Raw genomic sequence first — 22005 nt, forward strand, 5'->3', positions numbered from 1 at the left:
ATGTTTCAGAAACAAAACATAACAGGGCCTTTCAAAATAGCTACCAAGTACCTTCTCTACATAGTATTTATCAGGAGTGCTAGACAGTCGCATGTGAAGGATGATATTTCATCCAAAAAAAAAGTAAAGCTACACTGAGATGAGCTCTCAAATACTAAAAGTACACAGATACTAGAGCAAAAACAAACTAGATTATATAGATAAGACTACTTAATGCAAAAAACCACAAACAAACAAGGGCTTAATTTCTTCCGCATCAATTTAAATTTAAGGGCCTGAATAAACATATTAAACAAAAAAGAATTCACATACCAATGTGAGTAAATTCAAGACTGAGATGATATAATCTGTACCACAAGTCCGGCAATTCTCCAGTTGATCTAATCCATATGTAATAACCATGTCACAATGTATAGTCATGCTAGGATCCAAGCTGCCGAGCAAAACACCAACACACTCATTAGCAGCTGTCAACACAGCCTCAGAAAAAAACACCTGGTTTGCCGCCGTCACACATCTCATTACTCTGTACAGAACCTGCAATGGGGAGAACAAGCAGCTTTAAAAAAAACTCATATTCTTCCACAGAGCAAGAAATATTTTCTATTTAATGCAGTTTCAATTGAAAATTAACTGCCTGCCTTGTCAGTAGTCTCTCAATATTCTAGTTCTCAGTGGCTGAATAATAATAAGGGTATCTCTGGTACAATACACAAGAAGGATATTGCCTAAGTATTCTAAAGTACTATTGTGACAGGAATGGAATTTGCCATACTCTATTTCCCTTATACCCAATTCCTATCCCCCCACCAAAGTCACTAAATGGTTGAAGTTCAGAATCTTCATAATAATCAGGAAATACACCAGAACTTAGAACAGTAACAAGTGTTAACAACATGGGAATAACCTGCTGTGAGAATAACTTTCTGTAATCTAGCACTTGGACTTTTAATCAATCTTTTAAAACTAAATATCCAAGATAGCTTTAGCTTATGAAACTTCATGTACTGATGGTCTCTATGTAAAGATAAATATAAATATTCTCATTCATAACATATAATATCTATTTGAAGATTATGAAAATCTTATCATTTCCAGCCCCCAAAACCCCCAGTAAACTATAGTAGTCAATGTACTACATTTCTAATAAAAATAACTTAGGAAAAAACAAGTACAGAAAAACAGATACAGAAAAGATTTTTCTCAAATATTCTCAAATATTTTCTCAAATATTTCTCAAATATTCTTTGAAAATTCTCAAAGAATTTTCTCAAAATATTTCTCAAATTTTTCTGTAATATTCAACAACTACTACATATAGGGTTTTCTTGTAAACCTGCATATAGATTTAAAAGGCCTAAAAGACCATTTTTGGCAAAGACCTAAAAGACCTTCATAAAAGAGTACATTTAATATAGAACTATCCCGGAAAATGATACATTCCTGTCCTTTTGTTTTATATCTGAGTTAACTGCTTTTATTTCAACACTGACAAAGTCATCAACTACCCAACTTTCAGACAGTAAAAATAAAAATATTAAACCACTTGGATCAGTTTTAAAATATTAACATGCTGGTTTTAATTATCTTCAGGACATTTCTGCTCAAATACACAATTAACTTACCAAGAATTACATATATAATTAATGTCCTATTTTATCTAGCAAAGTGTTCAACAAAGTAAATGCTCATAAAAGCTAGAATTTTATACTAGCAGTAAAATTTTAATCATTTAGGTTAAATCTTTTATGACTTTATCACACAGGTTTCTTCTCCCTTCTTATTCAAGCAGAATATAATGATGGGGGTTCATTTCTCACATCCATTACACTGAACCACTCACTGGACTGTAATACAGTGCAGCTGAAGTCTGGGGCTGCTGAAATGTGGCAATCTAGCTACTTCTTATAATTGGTCTCAGGCTATTACATAGTTTAAGTTCTTATATCTTTATATCCTTTGATGTCAGGCTATCAAGTTGTTTCATCCTGTCATGCTTAGAGAAAATTACTTTTCGAGGCCTTCTCTGTTAAGAGTTATTCTTAGTATGTTGAAAAACTAAAAGGAGACACAATAATTTTAAAGCAAAACTCAGTATTATTAAAAAACTAGGGGGCTTCCCTGGTGGCGCAGTGGTTGAGAGTCCGCCTGCCGATGCAGGGGACACAGGTTCGTGCCCCGGTCTGGGAAGATCCCACATGCCGCAGAGCGGCTAGGCCTGTGAGCCATGGCCGCTGAGCCTGTGCGTCCGGAGCCTGTGCTCCGCAACGGGAGAGGCCACAGCAGTGAGAGGCCCGCGCACCGCAAAAAAAACAAACAAACAAACAAACTAAAGAATAAGATTTTAAAATTCATATTAAAAACAAGAATAAATGAACCTACAGAGAATCTCCTAAAAGAAAAGTTCATAGGCGTTTAAAAATTTTTTTCATCAGGTTGGGGGGTGAGGGGAGTGAGATATAGAATTCCCTACTTTTCTGGCTATTTAAGAAAGTGGCCAGAACCTACACAAGTTAAACAAATGAGGGATTAATAACATAGCTCACTAGGTAAACAGAAGCATTTAAAAGGAAAGGCAATTTTTGTTGAATGATACTAAAGACTACTAAAACTTACATCTGTTACGTATGCTTCAGTAATTGGAGGACCCCGAATTGGGCTGAAACGTTCCCCAATGCTCCTCACCACAGTACTGAATACCCGGAGAAGTGCTGCCAACTTTGGTAAGGACACAGATGGAGGTGGAACATCTTCATCCACTGACTCCCCAGAGGCCACATGGCTGAGGTCCTAGATGTGAATTCAACACCATTCTTATTTAAGTAAGACATTGTTTAAAAAACAAAAAACAACTCCCAATTTTAAAACCAATTAACTTTATATTTTTACAAATAAAGAGGAATTTTGGCTTATGAGAAAAGGAAACATGAATCTAAGTATAAAAGTAGATTTTGCTTCTCTAATTATTTAAATAAGCAAATATTAACCTCAATAGATTCTTTGAGCCACTCAAGTCAACAGTATACTAAGCCAGTATTATTCACATGAAGAGCAAGGGGGGTTGGGGGCGTTTAGAGGAGGTTGGTTTAAAAAATTATAAGACCTTAGAAGACCTAGCCTACAGATTTATAAGTTAGCTGAGGAAATTAGACATACTCAAAGGAAAAGATTAGCAAAAAACGGGGTACTAGAACCAACATATACCTACACATAATTAAGCACCAAAATAATCAAAGAGAATTAAATCTTAGGAATAGCAAAGGGAAGTCTCTACGAACTAGAATGGGTGGCTTATCAGAAGCAGATCAGCTTTAAAGGTGTGCTAGGAACCAAGACATCCTAGGCATAGGGGTAAAGAAACATGTGGAAGCAAAATATTCCCTCACTTTACTCTGAAAGGGAGCAGATAGATTGGTACAGTTAAAAGTAGTGAAGTAGTAACTGTTTGCTAGAAGTAGCAAAAGGATAAAGAAAAGATGAAGCTAAATCTTTATGGAAGCCTTGACCACCAAACAAGAATCTTGGTAATTACCAACTGAGTAGGGAAGAAACACTAAGATGGCAGGTTTAAGTCAGGACAGTGGCCAGGAAATCCAAGAACCAATAATAGACACTTCAACAGCAGTATTAAAGGTACCATACTCAAAGGTGGCTGAAGCCAAGCCTTGTCCTCTAAAGCATGATCCAAGATTGCCAATACAAGTAAGAGAAAAAAGTCTTTAGGGGCTTTTATACAGCATCAATTCACCTTTTTCATAACAAAAAATAAGAAACAACTGAAGAAAATGTCTTCAGGAAACTACCAGCCACCAAGATTATTTCAAGCTTTGGGAAATTAGGCCTGCAATATTTCTATCTTTCTGGTAATTCTGCTGGCAACTTAAAAACATCTAAAAATAATTAAAATATTGCAATGGTCTCATAATTTTTGCTTAAATGTCAGGTGATCTGAATTGTTCTAAAATAAATCTAGCACTGCTTTAGATTTTTGTTTTTGCTTTTCTCTTACCTGAAATTTTAGGAAATAACTTCATTTTTTATATACTCACCTCAGCATATGCCTCCATGTCCTCTAGAAACTGACCAAGAAGAGTGGTAGAAAATGCAAGATCAGCTACCCAGAATGGCTCCAAACTCTGCAACCACCCTAGGAATCATACAAGAAATTTTGGAAGAGTAGAAAAAAAATTTTAAGTCCAAGTTAAAAAAAAATTTAAGAGAATTCTTTTAAAAGGTATCTGGTTTTCAAGTTGCCCACTCTTGAAACATGCCTTATATCATAAAATTAGGACTGTAAACTGTTTTTTGTTTGTTTTTGGCTGTGCTGCCTGCTGCGCAGCTTGCGGGATATTATTTCCCCAACCAGGAACTGAACCCGGGCCCCCGCAGTGGACGCGCAGAGTCCTACGCACTGGACCACCAGGGAATTCCCTGTAAACTGTTTAATATACTAATGATTAACCACTACCTCTTTTAATGCTACAGAAATGAAAATACTCCAGAAATTAAAATATAATCTCATGTCCTTTTTTTTTTAATAAGTAGATACAGTATCCATACTGTCACTACACAAAGGACTTAGACTAAAACGTGCCAATCTATGGCCACCTTGGCTTTCTTCTCCAGGGCCACACCTGGCCACCAAAAGTGTACACTCATCCCCCCAAGGGAAATGGGACCACTTGCCAGTGGAACTGAGAGAACTACTCTCACCTGTATATCTTAATTTCAGAAGTTTATTTCACCAAATAAGCTATGAGAAACTACAGCACCTGGAACAAGCTGAAATGTCCAAGTGAGTCATATTAGTCATTCATTTAACTCGGAAAAAAAATTTTTTTCTTTATCATTTATGACAATCCTCCAAATTAACCCATTTGTTTATTTGTTTAATCAATAGAAAAACAATAAATCACGGATATCCAGGATCTTCCTTTCTACCCTTCAGGGTACTGTCACTGTGGTATCTCCTACCAGCACATGCAGCAAATGACTTGAGATAAAGTCCTTACTCACAGGTGCAACACTACAATCTGTATTTACTCTCCCTACCTACTACAAAAGCACACATTTTTCCTTTTAAAAGATAAATTTAGCTAACAAGTAATCTTCACCAAAATATCCTCTGAAGCAATTATTTTTCTTGCATTATCAAAAAAGTAGTGTTAACAGCCGGTCTTTGAGAAACGAACACTCCTTCCCACAATATTTAAATGACTGGTATATGCTGAACGACTCACCAGACACCTGCTGTGTAAGCGAAGGTTTCTGAGTATGATCTATATGCCATCCGACTAATATGTCAACTGTATCCTGGATGGAGACAGAGAGAAGGGGACTAATCATTTTAAGGTCTTATCGCTATTCCACCCTGTGGACCATTTCAGAGTAAGAGAACCTAGAACATCTTACGTCCTACCTTCTTGACATTATACATTAAAGGGGGGTTGGGAGGGGCAGGGCAGGAGAATAACAGAACTTTCTTTATGACACTGATGAAATATTTCTTTCTTTAAGTATCTTAAGGTATTAGTGTTAGCAAGTACAGATGGTATTTTTTATAAAACTACATTATTGCATCATTCACTCCTGGACCTTAAAACCAATTATACTCGAAGGAGCAGAAACTTTGTTTTCTATCTAATTCCCCAGGTCCTCATACATGCAGCCAATCCCTTACCCCATCATCTGAAAAGAGGGGGCGGGGAACTCACCCTAAAATTAGTGCTGAAAATATGAGGGTAACATCGAGCTACCAAAAGAATGCACTTAACACATTTGCAAAGTAATTCTGGTGTATCCACATTTTCAAGAATGGACTGCAGGCTGGTCATTACAAGCTAAAAAATAAAAGTTACAAACCGTGAACATTTAATAAAACAGGGAGAAAACAAGCAAATTAGGTTCATTATTTAATAGTGACTATAGCCAAAACTGACTATATCAAAGAAAATAAATTCTATAGTTTTAGTTCCCAAAAAAGTTGAAAACATTTCAATCCACTGTTTTCCCCTCGTTTAACATGTTAGCATTATTCCTAAGTAACATGTTTACATTGTTCCTAAGTGCTCTCTTCAAAACCATGGGTGTGATTAAAATTTCAAGTACAAAAACTAAGATGTGCTTGGGAAACTTGTCTTTAAAGTACCAGAATTATTTTCCAATTCAAAACACAGAGCAGATGTTGTATGACTTATACTTTAAGATATTAGTACTTGCTTCAAATTGGAATGATTTAAAGAAGGTTAGCATGGCCCCAACACAAGAATGACACACAGGCTCATGTTACCACTATATATTTTTTTTAAATAAATATATGGCATACTACCTATAGAATATTTTGCAGCTAAAATTTTTTTTTGTTCAAACCAATTTTTTCCCCAAAAGGAAAGTTCTTCTCTACAAAAGAATGATGTTGTAAGTATAGAAGAAATGCCAGAATTAGAAAACCACCATTTTGCAACAGCCAATGCTATAATCTATACAATGCACAGAATATGAATGAATGCTAAAATCAAGTGAAATATTATGAAAAAAACAGGATATTCAGGAGGTCTCACAGTATCATGCCCACATCACTCACTAATTACAAAGGGAGAAAAATAAGCCTTCACAATGGAAAGATCTGGTTGGTCATCACCTTAACGAAGTGATGAAACTCTTCATCTAAGAGTTATGTGAACCTGAAGTTATATGCCTGCTAGTGTGATACAACACTAAGTATGAACCCATGAAGTATTCATGACCAAAATATCTGAACTGAATCTAACCAGGAAGGAATAATCAGACAAGCCCAAAACGTAGAACATTCTACAAAATAAGGGGGACAAAAAAGGTGCAGAGAATTGTTCTGCTTAAGAGGTTAAAGAGGCACACCACCATCTTCAAGAGATTAAAGATTCATCAATACATGAAACTTGATGGGATCCTGGGTTAAGACAAAAGTTATAGACATCTTAGTGGCAGCTGCAAAATTTGAACATGGATTGTCTTATGTGACAAAATTTTCTTAGGTATGATTATAATGTTGTTAATATGAGATTAGCCTTAATCTTAGGAGAGGCATGCTGAAGTATCACAGGATAAACCATCATGATGTGTGGAATTTATTTTCAAATAGTTCAACAAAAAATTGTCTCTGTGTGTGTCTGTGTCTGTGTGTGTGTAGAAACAAAACAACTGCAGCAAAATGTTAATAAGTGACAGAGCTAGGTAAAAGATATATGGGTGTTTAATGTACTGGCCCATCTGTTTTCCTGTGGATTTAAAATTTTTCAAAATAAATACTTGGGGAAATGTTCATATTATGAAACCTGTATGCAGAATAAGCCAAATTTGGTGTTATGCTGGTTACAAATTATTTTCTGAATCTTTTCCAAAATTTTTTCACAACCTCTATAATCAAATAAAAATAAGAATTTTAAAGACAGAATAGATTTCTCATGTTTTTTAAAAATAACCAAAATAAAACATATCATGAATTGTTTAATAAAAAAGCAAAGTAAATAAAGATATCAAATATTCTAAAGACACCACACCCTAAATTTTTAAAAACATTAGCTCAACAAAAACTTAATTACTTATAACTTTGCTCAAAATTAAATTGGGAATGATCTTTTAATAATTCAGATACAGGGACTTCCCTAGTGGTGCAGTGGTTAAGAATGCACCTGCCAATGCAGGGAACATAGGTTTGATCCCTGATCCGGGAAGATCCCACGTGCCGCAGAACAACTAAGCCCATGCGCCACAACTACTGAGCCTGCGCTCTAGAGCCCACGTACCCCCCGCGCACCACAACTACCGAAGCCCGCGCACCTAGAGCCGGTGCTCCGCAACAAGAGAAGCCACTGCAATGAGAAGCCCGCGCACAGCAACGAAGAGTAGCCCCCGCTCGCCGCAGCTAGAGAAAGCCCACGTGCAGCAACGAAGACCCAACACAGCCAAAAAAATAATAATAATAATAGTTCAGACACACATTTATTTTATATCACTAGGAATAAGAATTTTTGACATATTATCAAAACTTTAGGCCCAAAATAAGTTGTGGTGTTTAGTTTTTATCTCCCTCAAAAAATGTGAAGCCCCCTTCTACGTGGCTTTCCTCATGGAGCTCCTATTTTCAAATCTGTAAATGATTCTAGTACTACGCAAATTCAAAAGAAAGCTTCTAAAAAGCAAAAAGACTAGATTTTTTAAATAACTTACTTTAAATCTACCTTTAATGTGTATCATTTACTCAAATTCAGAAAGAGGAGTTTTATTTACATCATATATCAATCAGTAGATAACCCTTATTCTAAGTTTCCTTTCTTCAAGCTCCCCTTCAAGGATGTGTGTTATGGACAACTTTCTTCCCAAGCACATCATCATTCCCCCCAACCCTCCATTCTTACCTGCATTACGGATGAAAAGGCTTTCTTTTCTCCTACAGTCTCTAGTGCTTTGTAGGTGGCACATAAGTAGAGGAGTTTAACTTCATCTTTTGCAGATGAGCTAAATTTGCTAAAAATCCATTTGAAGATCTTCTCAGCCTCATAGCTCAGAGAAGCACAAAGAAGGCCAAGACAGCAAGCTCCCTCCTGTCTCAATTCCTGAAGCAATTTGCTACTGTGTATATTTTAATGCAAACAAAACAAAATACACAAAAAGCTTAAGCTTTCAAAGATGACAAGAATGACACATCTTACAATAGAATGTTTTAAATGATTTTATAATTTTTATTCAAACTACACAAAAGGTTGAAATTTTATCCACTTTAAATATTCTCTCTATTCTCTGTCTCCTGCAATGCCAAAAGTACCTTTGTTAAGACTTTAGATTTTCTTTTATAGAATCAATTATTTACAAACAGTAAGGAAAGGCTTAGAAATACTAAAATTCAGACTTCAAATTCCATCTCAAACTACATTAATTGATTCGCAGAAAAGGGCAGCAACAAGTGATCAGATAAAACACACTATGTAATTATATACTTGGTAATATTCAATATGTAAGGACTATAAAATAGGAAACGGTAATAGTTAAATACAGTAAACTTAAAGGACAACACTGATTTAAGTATTATATTAATGAGAAACTATATAAAATAAAACCATCAAAAAGCAGTAAGGTTCGTGACCTGCTGAGATGAGTTTTGGATGCTTTCCAACACTGCAATTCTTTGGGAATCACCATATGAAGAAATGACTGCACACTTTTGGAGAACCCCAGTAGCCTCAGAGGATAGATGGCCTGAATCCACTGTTGCCCAAAGAAGGAAGCTCCCTTTCACCTCTACTCTCTAAGCAGTTTCCAAATGCTCTAGTTCACAAAAGTTAATCACATTCATTCACACTTGCATTAAGAGTTTATGTCATTCTACAAGTCAATGCTCAATTATTCAGTCATGGTGACAAATTAAAAAAAAAGAAAAAAAAAGAATGGCTCTCCCTTTCAAGTGGATTCGTTTGTATTCAGTGGTAATTAATGTTTAAATACTTTCACACAAATAACGATGACAAGAGAACCCAATGAAACATTAAGTAGATGTTCATAAATGAAGCCAATGGGCTTATCTTCTTGTACACTTTTTAGTAGTTTCTAAAAATATATTTTAGTCTTTTAAATTAGTTACTTACCTTTCATTAAGCACATCATGTACAGCAACCAAGATATTATCCAATTGTTTAACTAGTACCTTAAAAAAAACACATTAATAAAAACTTAAGATTCCTATACTTTTAAGAATAACACTGTGTACTTTTTTTTTTTTTAACTTGTGTTTCCCTCCAAATTATAACTGGACCACACCTTACTTTTCTTATTATTCCCAGGTCCCAATTATATCATAAGTTAAGAGTGTCATAAGTTTCCTTTCAGACTCTGAAAGAAATTTACCCATAGGAAATATACAGCCATGATCATCAATGGGGGGGATAAAAAACTCAAAAAGCTTGTGTCATTTACTCTGAAATGCATTTTTAAAACAAAAGATGGATTGATGGATAGAGGAAGAGGTAGAGAGATATATGATAAAGTCATACGATAAAGTGTTAATGACAGAACTTAGACACTATGATATTCACTGTAAAATTCTCTCAAGTTGATGTGTATTTGAAATTTTTCATAATAAAATGGGGAGGCGGGTTGGAGGAAGCTTGCTTTGAACCAAATGTTATTTGACTCACTATACCATTTCATTAATTTTCTCCTGTTCAATATCAAGTTCTTTTTTTAATTATTTATTTATTTATGGCTGTGTTGGGACTGTTGCTGCGTGCAGGCTTTCCCTAGTTGCGGCAAGCGGGGGCTACTCTTCTTTGCTGTGCGCGGGCTTCTCATTGTGGTGGTTTCTCTTGTTGCAAAGTACGGGCTCTAGGCACTCGGGATTCAGCAGTTCTGGCACGCGGGCTCAGTAGTTGTGGCTCGGAGGCTCTAGAGCGCAGACTCAGTAGCTGTGGCGCACGGGCTTAGTTGCTCCATGGCATGTGGGATATTCCCGGATCAGGGCTCAAACCCATGTCCCCTGCATTGGCAGGCAGATTCTTAACCACTGCGCCACCAGGGAAGCCCTATAGCAAGTTCTTAATTTAACATTAGGAGACTTACTTGGAGGGTAAAGAAATTTGTAACTGCTCTTGTACTTTATTTTTTTTGTTGACCGGGCCACACGGCTTGTGGAATCTCAGCTCCCTGACCAGGGATTGAACCCGGGCCACGGCAGTGAAAGCCTGGAATCCTAACCACTAGGCAACCAGGGAACTCCCTCCTGTACTTTACTCTTTAAAGTGTTTTTCCATTTATTTAGCCCTAGCCAGCAGACCAAACTTACCCACGAACAAAATATGTACCTCCTACCCCAACTTCATGTATGAAAAACAAAGAGATATTCTGTCCTGGAACACAGAAGAAAATTCCGAGGACAACAGAATAAATGTGTAAAAGGTCAAAAGCACTTTATTGCAGAAGGAACCAATGTGGATCTAACATTTGTATAAATAAATTACACATTAGGGGCATTAAGTTCTAGACCATCATAATACAGGCCAAATCAATCTGGAATAAGGAATCCCTATTATTTTTCCTTGGAAGCAAATCTTTTCCCTTCTTTAACCACTCTAGGTAACATTATCTACTGAACTATGGAAAAATGAAACTTATCAACATTTCCAAACATACTATACTGACCAGCTTATTTTCTGGTTGCTGAATAAATTCTTTCAACTGCCTTACAGTAGCCAGTCTTCGGTCTCTGTCGTCTTCCCGGGTGATCCTCCGAAGAAGATTCGACAGTCGAGACTCATCAGAATAAGACATCGAACGCTCTGTGAATATAAACATTGAGTATGAGTCAGCACAGAAACTTTATAGCCCAAATATTTTAAAGTATATTAAAAATCACAGTCCACCAGACAATAAAAGCTCAATGGATGTAGGTCCTGTAACACTTCTGTTCATCACTATAAACCCAGCCCCAGCAGACTGCAGGCACACAGCAGACCCTCAAAAAGGATACACAAACACCTCATTCCAGAGGACCAACTGACAGAGAAAAAAGAAAGGCTTAGAAATTATTCTCTTTGAATCTGTCCCAAACTGTTTTCAACATCTAGGTAAAGAGCATAGGTAAGAAACTTCAACAGGTTAGGGATAAAGTCTCTATCAGGCAGAAACAGGTTACATGCTTCTATTTCTCACCTAGGTCTCCCACTGGAGGGGAGCCTCTTGTTCACATCATCATCATTTTCCTAGGACAAAGTTTTGGTGAACTGCAATCACATATTCAGTCCAACAAATGTCTAATTACCACCTACCATGTGCAAGTATGCTGCCACAAGGAAAGTGGCAAATCAAAACTTTTCTTCCCTTTTTCTTTTTTTTTTTTTTTTTTTTGCGGTACGCGGGCCTCTCACTGTTGTGGCCTCTCCCGCTGCGGAGCACAGGCTCCGGACGCGCAGGCTCAGCGGCCATGGCTCACGGGCCCAGCCGCTCCGCGGCATGTGGGATCTTCCCGGACCGGGACACGAACCCGTGTCCCCTGCATCGGCAGGCGGACTCTCAACCACTGCGCCACCAGGGAAGCCCCCTTTTCTTCCCTTTTTCAACTACAAGAACAAGCAGGAGTGCTCAAAATGCTGAACACTACTAATAAAGATGGCTTTAAGTACTACATTTTTCTTTTTAAATTTTCAGCTGTGCAATTTATCATAATTAACCCATGTTCATTAACACAAACCACATTAAAGGGTCTGACAGTTTCATTTCTAATGAACGAAAGGAAAATTGATAATAAAAGAAATTACAACGTCTGAGAGAAGGAATAAGATTTTTAAAAATCCCTAGCTTATAGAGTATTTTCAGTAAGGATGACTGCTAAAAATGTATTTAGGTTACTAGTCAGGAAATCTAGGCTCTATTTACAATTCTGCCCCTAGCAAACTGCATAACTCTGAGCTTGCAAGGGGGATCTAAACTAAATAAGCTTTAGAGTCACTTTCTAACTCTATCATACCTAAATCTAAGACTTCAAACACTGGTGGGTTTTTTTGTTTTTTGTTTTTTTTGGCCGCACCACTCAGCATGCAGGATCTTAGTTCCCTGGCCAGGGATTGAACCCGTGCCCCCTGCAATGAAAGTGCAGAGTCCCAACCACTTGACCACGAAGGAGGTCCCTTCAAACACTTTTATGAGACAGTATAGGCTTTGACTAGTCATTCCACTTTAGAAAATTTATCGAAATTTTTTTAAAACTGCCTGCAAAAAAAAGCTATAAACACAAAGATGTTCACCAAGATACACACAACACACACACAAAGCCCTCACGGGGAAAAAATGGTCATAAACTAAATGTCCAAAGAGTAATTATATCCAACAAAGTGTATAAATCAGAAATCTTGATTTCTTAATCAGCTTTACCAATACAATAAATTTCTCTTTTAGAAAAAAAAATGATCATTACCTCTAATCCTATGAATTTTCGAGACACTTTACCTATAGAGTAAGGCTTGTGTTATAAAGCAAGAAGCAGTAACTGTGTATTTAACTTTAGAAAAGGGCCCAGTCCATGTACACCCCTACCCTCACCCTAGAGTTCAAGGACTTGCTGCAGTAAGAGCCCACTATACATTCAGTATCCACTATAATCAGGGAAATCCTTTCTTTAAAATCTTACCCAGTCTTCTAATCTTATTTTAAGAGAATTCTCCTTTAAAAAGTATTAAAGGGGGCTTCCCTGGTGGCGCAGTGGTTGAGAGTCCGCCTGCCGATGCAGGGGATACGGGTTCATGCCCCGATCCGGGAAGATCCCACATGCTGCAGAGCGGCTGGGCCCGTGAGCCACGGCCGCTGAGCCTGCGTGTCCGGAGCCTGTGCTCCGCAACGGGAGAGGCCACAACAGTGAAAGGCCCGTGTACCACAAAAAAAAAAAAAAAAAAAAAAAAAAAAAGTATTAAAAACCTTCTTGTGGGAATTCATGGTAGGGAACAGTTCACAGGAAAAGGAATGCAAACAATTATCACCTGCACATGTTTCTCAACTCAGTAAGCTAATCAACTCACACAGGTGCAAGGCACTGGTACAGAAAGAGGCATTTAGGAGATATCTCAGCAGAGGCTTGTGTGATTCTCCCCAGTTTACCCAGACTTACCCTGTGATTTCCTCATGTCTTTGATGGCTAACGCACGACTGCCATGCTGAATACTGGTGAACTCAGGGCTGGTCACATTGTTAACCCTCAGCTCTTGCCCCAACGACTTCCGACCATAAGTATTTTCCCCAGATCCTCCATTGACACTGTAGCCACCTAAAAACAGCAACATTTACATTATTTCAATAGGGCTCTTTGTTTCACTCAATCAATTCCTGATAGTTCAGGTTCTTCTGACCCAATCTGCAGTTCAACCAGCCTTGGCTTCTATTCTTTCCCTGTGATGCATGCATTGATTTCATTTTGTTATCTTCAGTGGAAGATAAGAAGAGAAATGGAAACTAAATTAACTCAGATTTTGCACTTTAAAACTTTTTAGAAGTCTAGAGGAGAGACAGTAGTCAGGAAAGCCTTAGTGATAATATTGTATTTTGGGGCAAGGAAACTACATTTATGTATTGCGTGTGTGAAAAGTACATTTAAATTTTTTTTTAATTAAGGGGGTAAACTTAAGAAGTTTCAAGAACAGCACTGAGTGTTAATATTTATATTTTAAACATATTAGAAGAGAGAGGTGAGGGAGCGAGAGAGGGAAGAGGAAGAAAGGGAGAGGCAGCTAGGTTAAAAAAAACAAACGCACAAAAAACACGCCTCTAGCAGCAAGGAAATATATATACCCTTTTCGTCATTCTGTATGTCAGCGTGGATTCTGGTATCATCGTGCCTTTGCCGAGACACCACAGCTGAATTTGAAGATTGCAGTCCATAAGAGGAAGACCCACCCCTATCTCTGGATGAAGAATATTTTAAATTATCTGGGTCGGCTGATGCACTATCAGTTCTGCAAAGAGAGAAGAGTATAAGGTTACAACTTTAAACAAACATTTTGATAACCCAAATCATAAATCTTTCTTTCATACATGCCTCTCTCTTCTCATTACTATTATACATAAGCACTCCAATGTGTAATAAGAAGTCTTTCAACTGGGAAGGGATTATCAATGGATGAAATACCAGCTTTTCAGCCCCTCCTGCTATCTAAAGACCCATACAGAAATATGAATAACTACCAGGACTAGGGTGGCCAACGCAAAACTTAACAGGTTTTGGCACTGAAAGTTCCATGTCCTAAGAACTCCCTCAGTCCTAGGCAAACTGAGACAGTTGGTCACCCTGGTCCCAGGATTCTTTTCACATGACTTGATAAAAGGAATAGTTCTTCCTAAATCTCCTCCTCCCAGAAGAGGGTTTTAACCAGTGGAAAAATTACAATCTTCCCAGTCATAAAAATAAAAAACACTGGCAACATATCAGGCAGGGGCAATGTGTTACCAAATTATTTTTAAAGTCCTGCCTCATGGCAATGTGGCTCGCTCTCTCTCTCTCTCTCTCTCTCTCTCACCTAAATTTGTAACTTGACTATTTGGTGGGAAAATAAATTATAGAATGAAATTTGAAAGCAAGCTCAACAGGATATTAGGAAAGAACACATTAGCTGCAAAGATTTTTTTTAATGTATGGCAATACTGAGGACTTCATTGAAGATTCCTCATATAAAGTATATCTATTAAAATTATAAAAAGTGAGGAAAATAAAAGCAAGGTGTCAGGAATCCAATAAAGCTGAAGGTTGCAGTCCATAATCTATTTAAAATTCAAGTACCGCCTAGAATAATCCGAGATACCTGGATATTAACAAGTTGCTCAGCCCCAGGATAAAATCTGTACCCTTATCTAAGGATCATCTCTATGCCTCAATGTCCCCATCAGTAAAATAGGGAGCTAAACTTTATAATTTCTCATGAGCCTTGTTCTTCCATCAACCATAAGTTATCAAAAAATAGGAAAACACTAACTACCCTATGGCAGCATATGAAAAATACCAAGAAAAAAGTTCCTCTGCTATTGATATTTCTTCTGAGAGGAACAACCTTCTGGAAAAAAAATCACTTTTATGATACTTACTAAAACACCTTCTGCACCCATAATTATCTGGAAAAGTTAAGGACACTGGCAAGAGCAGAAACTGAGCTATTCTTCAACCCCCATGGCCCTCCCCTATGTGTAAAAAAAAGTGTCTGTGTATTTCATTTCGAGTTTATCATCCTTTCGTTGCCCCCACCCAAGAACACTAAATATGAAAAGGTGCATAGGCTCAGACACCCTGATCTGACCTACTGCAACCACTGTTAATATAGAATGTAGACAAATAGGTTCAATTAAACTTGGATACCTACGTGGCACCAATCTAAATTATTCCTAAAGGCTCTCAATCTGAAACTTGATAAAAATCCATAACCCTAGCATACTATGCATATAACTAAGGCTCCATAGTGAAGTATCTTCTTCAAACATTCAGAGTTCACTTGTTCACAAAGCTCAGAACTTCCAACATATGAAAAATAAAATCTATGGAATTTCAAAAAAAAATGTATTAGGATATTTTCTAAGTATACTAAGTATAAGCATTTAAATACCTTTACCACTGAATGGAGCATGAGAACTTTTTAAAACTAACATAATGATCTACCCCCATGTATCTAAAATAGCACACTAAATGAGCACTTATAATAAACCATAACATACCATTGATTTCTAAAAGGGAACTGAAAAATAAAAGAGAACTTATGAGCTTTTCTGGCAGATTTTGAACCTGTCTATATGTATAGCACCTAACACAACCTAGAAAAGGAAGCTGTTAGTAAATGAATGAATAAAATAATTCTAAAACATCAAGATAACTTAAGTCTATCAATATTTAAATAATCTGAATTTCTAATTTTCATTATGCTTATGTATCACATATACTACTCTTACCATTGAGAGTTAAATATTTGTATCTTTTTCTGGTGACATACCAGTAAACACAAGGCAACAGAGAATATGGGTTAAAAAAAGATCTGGGCTCAAATCCCAGCTCTAGCACTGAAAAGGTATGTGTGACTCTGCACAAGGAACTTAATTTCCAAGCCTCAGTTGTCTTTTGCATAAAATGGGGATAATATCTATCTATTATGTAATGTTATTGTGAGGCTTAAGAAAGATAAGTTCTTAAGAAATACTTAGCTTACAAGGTACACTTGACGTTATTATTACCATAATAGTAAACATATTCAAGGTTTTCAGTCTAAACAAATAAATATAAATACTTCATAAACATATGAATATGATCAAAACAAGTTTTTATACTCAATATACAATAGCTGATTTTAACTTCTTCACTGAAGAAATTAAGCAATCTACTGCTACCAACAAATCCATTGCTAACTAGGAAGCACTGATTTCAAACTAAACTGAAAAAAAAGAGGAACAACCTCCCAATTTGTTAGAAATACACGTTTTTAAATCTCATTAGTTATAAACACCAAGATTTTTTTTTTTTTCAGAATTTGGGTTTTCAGAAATATAGCAAAAAATTCACTAGGGTAGAACCACTGTCTCAGAACTGTCTAAAAACTCCCTGGTTGCTAAGTTCTTCTAATACAAACTGATCAAAATATTTCTAACCAGAATTCAAGTTATAGGTATTCTGAACCCAAAAGCACAAAATAGTTCAGCATTTATATGAAATCTCTATTTTTATAATACCTAGACAGCTTAGTTCTCAAGAAGTCAGTATCAGGCAGTTAGCACCAACAAGATCATCCCAGTCCAATAAACAGAAAATTGTTAAGAATGAAAATGAGCACTTAAAATGAGGCAATCAAAGGCACAAAATAGAAAATGCAGATTTGAACTCAAAGAGGCAGGCATAAATGTTAAGCTAGTTATAAGGGCTGAAAAAGCTATCATCTGCCAGTATTAGTGTCTCAATTTAGTGATAAAAAGAAAATGTATCTGTTAAGACTAAGTATCCTAGCAAGAATCCAAAAATACCTCCACAGCCCCTTTAATACTCTAAAAATATTATGGAAAGAGAGAGGGAAAAAAAAGAAATGCATAAATTCCCCAAAATGATTAAACTGAAGTTAAAGCCTGATGTACATGCCACATGAGAGGTAAGTTTCTAAAGCTCATACCTCAAAAATCGCATACTGTATAATATGGAGCCTTTGTGATGTTTTTGCATCAAGTCAATCTGTAAGACAGTAGTTACAATATTAGTGAAGACAGTGGGTTAAAACATTTGTTGTTCAAACATGAAGCAAATATCATTTATGGGTTAGGTGCTTTTAATTGCACTATGGCCCTCTAGGGTTCATATGTTGAAGCAAAAACTGAGATGGCACATGCCACTCTGTGCCTTAGAGAATAGAGGCTTAAGGTGGCAACAAAAAAATTTTTAGTACAAAAGAATTTAAATGTTAACTATAACATACAAATCACATGCAAATATAGTTACCGCTCATTTTAGTCACCTATTCTCAATATACAGAAAATGTAATAAATCTGAGAGGTTATTCATTTTCAATGACCCAAGCCCTCCGACCTCATATCAACAACCTACCACGTGTTAGGGGATAGTTAAGTATCTCCTGGCTAAATGTGGTCTTATGGTCCAGTTCTTGAGGGGGAAAAGTCAGCCTGGAAATGTGAAGTCAGGGAATTCCCTAGTAGAAAACATTTCCATAAAGCACCCCGAAATGACTTGATGCAAACACCACACCTAGTGGTGCCACCAGAATAAGCATCATATTGCTTCAAGTTGTTTTTAACTAGGCTTATTAAGGGACTTCGTTCTCATGGTGAGATTTAATTTGTAATGGATATCAACTAGGAAATGCTATTTGCACTAAAGCCAATGAGGTGGGAATGCATTTATTCTCTAAAGCAATGGTACTCAAAGATGGATAGCATCACTGTCACAAAGCAGTTGTAGGATATGCTGTGAGTTTTTCATACTAACAGTTAATACCACTGATTTACTTTTTAAAGATAAATTCAAGGTTATCTCTGTGATATCTCTTACTCACCTGGATTCAGACATACTTTCAAAAAAGTATAAGAGAAAAGGTGAAACTATGCATAACTCTGAGGCTTGTGTACTTTCACATTAGAGACATTGCTCTAAAATATGAGTCTATGGCTAAAAAATTCACTTGGGAGGCTCAGGGACTTCATTATATGAAACTGTTTCCACAGGAGAAAACAGTAAGTTCAAATTTAATATAACAGAATTGAACCATCATGCCAAAATTATAAGTTTACCTCAATTTTACTATAAATATTAACAGTTAATATTTCTTAGTGAAACTTCCTTAGCTACTTAAGCATTAAGTATCTACAATACCAAACCCATACAATTTATGGGTTCTTTATTATCAACTTCTAATCATCAATCAAACATCAACTAATTAGCTTCTGCAGCCTCAAAATATAAAAATATATTTAACGATTGTTGTAAAACTGTAAAGAATTTTACCTTGCCCAAGAGAGATCTGGCCTTAACCCTTGGCTTCTGGAAGGTAATCTCTAAACTTGGAATATAATGCCTAATAAGAGTGTCCTTGGGCTTCCCCCGTGGCACAGTGGTTAAGAATCTGCCTGCCAATGCAGGGGACACGGGTTCGAGCCCTGGTCCGGGAAGATCCCACATGCCGCGGAGCGGCTAGGCCCGTGAGCCATGGCCGCTGGGCCTGTGCGTCCGGAGCCTGTGCTCCGCAGCGGGAGAGGCCACAACAGTGAGAGGCCCACGTATCGAAAAAATATATATATATTTTTAAAAATTAAAAAATAAAAAAACACCCAGGGCTTCCCTGGTGGTGCAGTGGTTGAGAGTCCGCCTGCTGATGCAGGGGACGCAGGTTCGTGCCCCGGTCTGGGAAGATCCCACATGCCACGGAGTGGCTGGGCCCGTGAGCCATGGCTGCTGAGGCTGCACGTCCAGAGCTTGTGCTCTGCAACGGGAGAGGCCACAACAGTGAGAGGCCCGCGTACTGCAAAAAAAAACCCAAAAAACAGAAAAACTCCATCAATTCCACGTCCCTCCAACCAAACAATCTGCCTTTGCTCTTTGCAAACTAAGAATTGTCTCTACTTGCCGTATCATTTCTTTACCTCCACTAGCTCCTGCAGCTACACCAATCCAACTTCTGCCCTATCACTTTTGGCAAAACCAACTAAGACCTTCAGGTTGATAAAAGCAAGATATATCCCAGGCTGCTTCTTACTCATCCTCTCATAGCAGGTTTTCACAGGGCTGCTGAGCAGGATTGAGCAGGCTGTGGCCTACACAAAGGTGCCTTACAGAGGAATGAGGTGGGCTGAATGAAAACTTCTTTTTAAAATCCTTACAATAACTTGGGCTCAGATCCTGAGAATTCAAAGCAACCAGATTCTTCCCTTCCTTTGGCTTATAGTATGTTATAGTCTGTATTTCTTGCTGCCTCTCTGGTTCTGCTTTTTCAGGAAACTTTGAAGGCTTGCTCAGCCTCCTCTACCAAATCACTAAATCTTGGAGTTTCTCAAAGCTTGACCACAGGCCCTCTATGCATCTCACTTTGTACTCTCTCCCGCAATAAATGCCAATGGCAGTACTTATCACCTATATGACATCGACTCCCAAATCCAGGCCTCCATCATAGATGTCCACTCTGAGGTCCAGACCTATATAGCCAACTGTTTAAAAAAACAATCTTAATGTTCTAATGCCTCAAACACAACTGGCTCCTTTCTTCCTGGAACCACCATTTTAATAAATGGCACCATCATCAGGTATTTTCCAATAAATGGCACTATTTGGCCAGTCAGACACAGTATGTTTCCCACCTCCAATTCTCACCTCTCTCCTACTTCTCCTCCACATGCAACAAAAATAATTCTTATAAAACACAAATCTGCTGTCCTCCCACTGCCCTTTATCATCTTATGTACCTTACTTCCCTTTTCAGCTAACTCTCCACACTCTTGTAATCCTTTTACATTCTATGCCCCATCCATCCCAACCTTTCAGTCACCTTGCTCAGCTCGTCTGCCTGGAACAGCCTTGTCCTCAGCACTCGTGGACCCTAGCTAATTTTTCAATGTCCTTCAAGCTTCAGCTTTCCTTCACAAAGTTTCTGATTCCCCTGAGGGTGACTAGGAGTCCCTGCTATATAAGTGCTTCCAGAGAACCTAATAGTTCCCTTAGCTCTTACACCATTTGAGAAGCTTGTTTAACTGTGTTCTGCCAGGAAACTGTAAATTCCAAAAGGGCAAGAGCCTGTCAGTGTTGCTTATCATTGTACCCCTCATTGCCTTGATGGCACACAAATTAGTTGTTGACTAAATGACTGCCTATTCTCACAACTGAGGCCTTTCTCTTGACACTGGAATGCAGTCCCCTAACCTAACCCAACACTAATTTTTCTTCAACATTCAACCTAGAACCCATACTCCCTAATCAACAATATTTTCTTGGTTATCTTCTACAACAAGAGCAGTAACTAGGAGTAATGACTCCAAAAGGCGAACTAAGTAAGACAGTTCCAACCCTCTAAGGATTTACAATCTAGAAAAAAAAAGAACTGTTAGTATAAGTTCCAATTAGGAGTATAAAATGCTCTGTTCTTTCAGAAAAAAATAAAAATAAAAATCCCATCATTCAGCTCCTTCTTCAAACTCTTACAGCACTCAAAGAGAGAACCACACTAGCTTGCACTTTAGTAGTTATATACTAGCTTCAATTTGCCCACTAGTTTGAAAAGATGCTAGTATTGAAGGCAGCGGTACTGTATTTTCTAATACCACACACCTTTCATAGCAAAAGGAAAACAGTATAGTGGTTGCTGCATGGAGGGGGGTGGGGAACTGACTAGAAGATGACCTTGGATCAAAATCCATTGTGATTATTTAAGTAAAAATTTTGTCTTCTAAGGTAAAACTTCACATAACTAAAATATGGTCTATGCATATGATCTTAAGAATAACTTCTCTGAACACAAAAAAGAAGCCAGTAATAGAAAGGGATGGCTTCAGTAATATATTTAAATGATTCTAAATTTTTAAATTCTACTTAATACGCATTTTAAAAGTCTTATTTATTTTTGTGCAAAGGACACTATCAAGTGAAAAGACCACTCATAAAACCAGAGAAAATACTTGCAAATCATATATCTCATAAGAGAAGAGTGTAGTATCCAAAATATACAAAGAACTCCTATAACTCAACAAAAAGACAAACAATCCGATTTAAAAATGGGCAAAAGACCTGAACTGATACATCTCTCTGAAGACATACAAATGGCCAATTAACACATGAAAAGTTGCTCAACTTCATTAGTGAATAGGAAAATGCAAGTCAAAACCACAAACAGAAACCACACCCACTAGAATAGCCAAAAAAAAAATTTTAATGGAAAATGTTGTGAGAGGTGGAGAAATTGGAACCCTTGTACATCACTGATAAGAATGTAAAATGGTACAAAGGACTTCAGAAAACAGTTTGGCAGTTCCTCAAAA

At 37.2% G+C, this 22005-nt stretch overlaps 1 protein-coding gene across 1 annotated transcript in view; it reads right to left on the reverse strand.

Annotated features, from left to right (window-relative positions):
- The window catches only part of SMG1 (SMG1 nonsense mediated mRNA decay associated PI3K related kinase), a gene marked incomplete at both ends in the record, with an annotated part of 90982 nt that overhangs the window by 54027 nt on the left and 14950 nt on the right, over nt 1-22005 (reverse strand). Inside the window, 10 exons of the mRNA XM_079719900.1 lie at nt 313-537; nt 2617-2790; nt 4050-4147; nt 5241-5313; nt 5715-5840; nt 8397-8610; nt 9621-9679; nt 11170-11306; nt 13628-13783; nt 14305-14468. Of these exons, the coding sequence (XP_079576026.1) occupies nt 313-537; nt 2617-2790; nt 4050-4147; nt 5241-5313; nt 5715-5840; nt 8397-8610; nt 9621-9679; nt 11170-11306; nt 13628-13783; nt 14305-14468 (1426 nt within the window). The remainder of the gene's footprint in view (nt 1-312; nt 538-2616; nt 2791-4049; nt 4148-5240; nt 5314-5714; nt 5841-8396; nt 8611-9620; nt 9680-11169; nt 11307-13627; nt 13784-14304; nt 14469-22005) is intronic.

This window comes from Hyperoodon ampullatus, assembly GCF_949752795.1.
Source record: "Hyperoodon ampullatus genome assembly, chromosome: 14".
In the NCBI taxonomy this organism is placed as follows: domain Eukaryota; kingdom Metazoa; phylum Chordata; class Mammalia; order Artiodactyla; family Ziphiidae; genus Hyperoodon; species Hyperoodon ampullatus.